This window comes from Myotis brandtii, unplaced genomic scaffold (assembly GCF_000412655.1).
Source record: "Myotis brandtii unplaced genomic scaffold, ASM41265v1 scaffold48, whole genome shotgun sequence".
In the NCBI taxonomy this organism is placed as follows: domain Eukaryota; kingdom Metazoa; phylum Chordata; class Mammalia; order Chiroptera; family Vespertilionidae; genus Myotis; species Myotis brandtii.
Window position 1 is genome coordinate 8,306,829 of NW_005368341.1, and position 5,890 is coordinate 8,312,718.

The following is a 5,890-nucleotide window of genomic DNA, read 5'->3' on the forward strand; positions in this document are numbered from 1 at the left end:
ACAACTGTAATAATCTGAACAATAAAGACTTATTTCAAAAAAAAAAAAAGAACCTATGGGAAGGCAAGGAATGGAATGGCAGTTTCGTACTCAACTTGGCAGCAGTTTCTCCTACCTTTTGCTTAGGCCTTCTATCGACCACTGTGTAATGCTGTAATGGGGCCGGGGGGAGGATGAGGGGGAGAGAGGGAGAGAGAGAGAGAGAGAGAGAGAGAGAGAGAGAGAGAAGAAATGCAAAGCTAAAGTTTTCCCTTCCTTTATCTACTCTTTATCTTGTAATCTAGCTCTCTCCAGTTGGTTGAGTGCAAGCACTCCAAACCCAAAGCTAAACAGCATTGTTTAATGAAAACATGGGAGGCTGGTGGAAGAGGATAACATTGTAAGGTTGTCTACAGTACTGAGAGTGGACAAATCCTAAGCAGAGCGTAAAGGATAGGAAAACAGTCATTGCAAGATCCAACTTGCTGCTCAATAGAGTCTAAGTCTGATGGTTGAGACTGTCTGTACCAGCCTTGAGCCATCTGATTAATGATACATCAATACCTTTATTAAGATTTGGCTCAGTGTCGGCCTTTGGACTGGAGGGTCCCGGGTTCAATTCCAGTCAAGAGCATATGTCCGGGTTTCGGGTTCAATCCCCAGTCAGGGGTGTGTAGGAGGAAGCCAATCAATGATTTACTCTCATCATTTATGTTTCTATCTCTCTTTCCCCCTGCCTTCCTCTCTGAAATCAATAAAAATGTATTTTAAAAAGAGTATAGCTTAATTATTTTTCCCTTCTTTTTATATACTTTTAAAAGTGTGGTTGTTCAGATTTCTCATTTTATTCCTTAATATCTGGTGACATTGTTTTGCCTTCTTATACTACTGCTTTTGATTGATCTTTTTCTTTATTCATTTTCTAACATTTCACTAGCCTATTCAATTGTTATAATCTTTGATATATGAATAGTCAATATGAAACTCTATGATGACATTGTGAAAATAACTACATTCAACAGCATATTCTCTAAGTATACCAACAATGCACAAATTTCATAAAAGAGAAATAATGCTGGCCCCAAATTACCATTTATGTTTATTTCCTATTCATGAACTCTCTTTCTGGAAGTATAAAAATAAAGATATGACTGATACTTACCCCACTAGACCTACATCAGCTATAAGTTTTAGATCAAGGTGAATTATTCGTCTCTGGCCTTTCAATGGTAAGAAATTTGTAAGGAATTTACCACCAAGACCTCCTTCAGCTACCAAAATTCTGTCTTGTTCTTTATTGAGTTCTCCTTAAAAAGAGAAATAAAGACACTTAGAACCAAGATTAGTAAGTGAAGCTAATCCACTAATGACATTTTTCTTTCAGAAATAGATACCAGAAATTTCTATTAAAAGCTTGACCCTGGCCTGGCCGGAGTGACTCACTAGTTGAGCATCGACCTGTGAAGTAGGAGGTCGTGATTCAATTCTCTCTCTCCTTCTCCTTTCCTCTCTGAAATTAAAAAAAAAAAAAAAAAAAAGCTTGACCCTGGAAAATACTTTTGTATGCAGTTCAAAGAGATTAGTTTATGTTTTAAAAACAAGTTAAATACTCTTATATCTTTAAAATAATCTGAAATCTAGCAGTTAATTTTGAACAGCCTTTACATAACATTTTAAAAAGTTCTTTCATAAATTAGCAATTAATGTTTAAAAAAAAAAATTCTAAACTCAAGAGGTGCTATTCCCCACAGCTCCCAAACACAACTTTAGAATCTACAGTACACTTACCTATAATTTTACCATTTTCATCAGTTACTGAAATACCCACAGGTGCAGGAATTTCACAATCTTTTCCTTTGGAGCCTTTCAGTGCACTAACACTACATAAATAAACAAACAAACAAACAAATAAATAACTCTAATATAAAATAAGGAAAACCCACAAAATTAAATGGCTTATGCTTCAAGCAAATATAATGGCCTATAAAGAAGACTGGCAACCAACTCTTCTGATGTAGATGTTAAATGGCCAAATATAAAGGAAAAATAAAATTATCCCTAATTATTTATTTGCATTTTAAACTATCATATCCCAATAAAAATATTAAATAATAATTTAAGTTACCAAGCTAACCACCAAAAGTCATTACAAATCATAATAAATTAATATCTTGAACACCTGAAATGTACACAAATAAACTAGAAAAAGAAAAATCAATTGAATAACAAAGCTTTTAAAAAACTGACCTCAACTGAGAGTACTTTAATTACAGGGGGTTCATCTAGCTGCTCATGAGAGAATAAATTGGTACAAACTTCTAACTAGAAAATTCACTTCTGAGAATTTATCCTAAAAGAAAATAATTGAACAAACATGTAAACTACTATATATACATGAATGTGTGTTACATTGAGTATAACAGTAAAAAAATCAATAATTACCTAAATAGATGAATGACAAAATAATATTATTTCCAATACTATAATACTCTGCAGCCATAGTAAAAATAGCACAGAAAATTTAAGTGAAAAGAGGAGGTTGCAAAATTTTGTCCTCTCATTTTTGTACCCCCAAACTATCTACACACACACAAGATTACATTTGTGTAAACACACAGAAAAGTCAAGAAAAGGTTAGTACAAGTTATTTCCGAAATTATAGGTGACCTTTTATAAAACCTTTTTATTCCTGAACTCCATGAGTAGGTCAGAATTCCCAGACCCACACATGTGTAGGCTCTCTCATTCGTATGACTTGTCACAATTATAATTTTTCATTTTTCAGGTGTCTGATTAATGTCTGCTCTCCCATTACACTACAGTAACTTGCAGAAGGGAAGAGAACATATTAATTTAGATCATCATTGTATCCTAGGCATCTAGTACAGTGATTGGTACATAGTGGAAACTCAATTAACATTAGTTGAATGAATGAATCAGGCTGACAGTAATGGATGAATTAGAAATATAGTAAAGAAAGACTTAAATAGAACACTTCTCTTATTGGGATGTATGTTGTAATTTTTACAAAGTAGAGGCAAGATTTAATTTCATTCTTATTTGTTACCATTGGTGAACTTTCTATTAAAATATTTTATTAAAAACATTGACACTTAAATTTCAGAATAACATTGGATAGTTTTTTAAATGGTTGAAATAGTATTTGATAATTTTCATAGTTGAGCAAGCATAATCCAGTTTACTGGGAGATGATTTCATGGTGAACAAAAGTAGTCTGATTTTTAGTAGACATGTTATTAGATATATGAAATTAAAATCTGACTCAGTTATCTATATTTTGGAAGTAGTGTGTAAACCAAGACTTGAAAGGAGAATAGGACTTTGCCAGACAACAAGAAAGGAAAGGATCTGTTGGCAAACTAAATATATATGTGTATATATATCTATATTTATATGTGTGTATACACACACACACACATACTGGATTAGGAAGGAACAAGCTGTTTGGAGAAATAACAGTTATTTCTAGCATAACACTGGTACAAGTACGGTAGTGTGTTGTGAACGAAAGACACTGTAGTCCAGATCATGAAGAGACTGATATGCTCTGTTGGAAAGTTTGAAGATTATCTTAGACAGGGAACATTGAAGGATTTAAAGTAGGCAAGTAACATTAACAAGATGATGTTTTAGAAAAATCACTCTAGGAATAACTGGATAAAGAATGGATTGAAGGTGATGACTGAGACTGGAGACAGGAGACCAAATTGGAGAATATTGCAATATTTCATAAATAATGACTGTCTGAATTAAAGTCTGGCCTGTACCTATCTTTCCAGTCTCATCTTCCTCTATATTCTGTGTTTTCTGCATTCCAGCCACGCTGGCCTTCTTTGAGTGTCTTATACTGCTACTTGTCTTCTATCACTGGGCCTTTGTTCATGTTACCTTTTCTGCAATGCTTTTTTCTCCCCTTCACCCAGCTGGTTCCCATTAATCCTTTAGATTTAAGCCTCTCTGTTCTAAAAATTCAACACACAATCCAGTAAGAAATATGTTCTATTTAAATCTCTCTTAACATTTAAACACTGTATACCACCTTTAAGTATACCACTGATCTAAACACTTTAAAATAACATTCTGTATTCAAAACTTTAATTACTGAATTCTAACAAATATAAGGCTCTTAAAATTTGTCCTATAAAATGGTCTCATAAAACAAAATGCTCAAAAGAAATTTAAAGGATTTCCCCAAAGATTTTCTTACAAGCAGGGGGTGCTGCCACATAGTTTGGGCAGAATAATTTGAGGTTGTTTTTGTTGTTGTGTCTGTTATAGGGTGTTTAGTATCCCAGACTCTATCCTTTACTTATATCCATCCCCCAAGTAAGTGTCACATTTCATCATCTGGTACTATGACAAATAAACATATCAAAACACTTCTGTGGAAAGAAAAAAAAAAAAGAAACAGACATAAAACCTAGCTGTTATACCAATACCTCCTATGGAATAACAGAATAAGATAGGCCTGAGGAATCATAGCCTGCAATTTGATGGAAGCTTTAAGATTTTTTTTCTTCATTTTCTTTATAACAAAAGAAAAAATCCTTCTCATATTTTGAGGCCAACATAGTATGTTCCACAGAAAATAACAACATTAATGAAAAATAAAGGAAAGGTTTTGTCACAGAAAGAACGACACAGAAGCAAAGGGGAAAACATATAAGAGATATCAGTGAAACAGGTTCTAAATTTTCAGCACTGCCTATAAGAAGCTGGCAGAACTACTGGTGGTGATGGGATGGAGTAGCTTGGCTGAGATTTGAGAAAGGTTTCCCAAAAGAAGAAAACAGTGGGAATTTACTTTCTGTTTCCACAGAGGAAGTGCAAACAAATATAAACAGACATTGGGAGAAGAAAAGGATAAAAAGTTTGAATATCCCAAAACATTTCTTAGTAACTATCTTGTATCTTTACTAGAGTTGAGACAAATGAAGATTTTTGCTCAGTTACAGGATATAATTTACTTCAAATCACTAATTACAACTTTATCTTTTAATTTTTTTTCCTTTTGGGAGGGATTACTTTCATAAAATCAAAGTCATTCAATAAATACTCACCGACTGTTTGCTCCTTCTCCAGCCACAAACCGTTTCTGAGGATATTTGTCTTTAAGTTGTTTTAAAGTCATTTTTTTATGGGCTACCACCCAGACGTCACCACCTTTTCCACCTTCTCCACCTAAGCGAGGGTAACCCATTCCACCACTTCCTCCCCTGGTGAAGAGTCTTAGGTTATCAACGAAGTTTCCATACTTAAAAAGAGAAGGAGAAAGAGAACATTTGTATACCAAATGTGCTTACCAATAAGAACTCCTTCCTAGGTATTTGTTGCCTCTAAAATGCCTGAAAAAATAAAAAGGGGCTTCCTGAACGCAAAATTTAAAGTCTTTTCTCAGTTCATCTCCTGTCTGACCTCCTCTTCCCATTTAACTCTTAAAACCTTTTTTCCCCCCCAATTATCAATTGTTGTCCCACCTATCCTCAAGGTCTCTGACACTGGTCCACTTTTCAAACTAGACTGTCTCCCCTGGGTGATTTCAGCCTGTACCAGTAACTATTACCTAGGTGAGATATTCTCTGTCATTTGGACATCACTAAGATGTAAGCTTAATAGTTTAGAGTAGTGGTCGGCAAACTCATTAGTCAACAGAGCAAATATCAACAGTACAAGGGCTGAAATTTCTTTTGAGAGCCAAATTTTTTAAACTTAAACTATATAGGTAGGTACATTGTTATTAACTTAATTAGGGTACTCCTAAGGCTTAGGAAGAGCCACACTCCAGGGGCCAACGAGTCGCAGTTTGCCGACCACGGGTCTAGAGCTACTGAGAAAAAGATCTGTATTTAATTTATAATAGAGACCCCCTCAAATATGTAACTTGTTCCTG

At 34.3% G+C, this 5,890-nt stretch overlaps 1 protein-coding gene across 2 annotated transcripts in view; it reads right to left on the bottom strand.

Annotated features, from left to right (window-relative positions):
• GTPBP10 (GTP-binding protein 10 (putative)) overlaps nucleotides 1-5,890 on the bottom strand; it is a 26,329-nt gene that overhangs the window by 17,751 nt on the left and 2,688 nt on the right. For both annotated transcript variants that reach the window (XM_005876111.2, XM_014547665.1), the window contains exons 2-4: nucleotides 5,061-5,254; nucleotides 1,768-1,859; nucleotides 1,142-1,286 (exon numbers count right to left, since the gene is read on the bottom strand). In XM_005876111.2, the coding sequence (XP_005876173.1) occupies nucleotides 1,142-1,286; nucleotides 1,768-1,859; nucleotides 5,061-5,254 (431 nt within the window). The remainder of the gene's footprint in view (nucleotides 1-1,141; nucleotides 1,287-1,767; nucleotides 1,860-5,060; nucleotides 5,255-5,890) is intronic.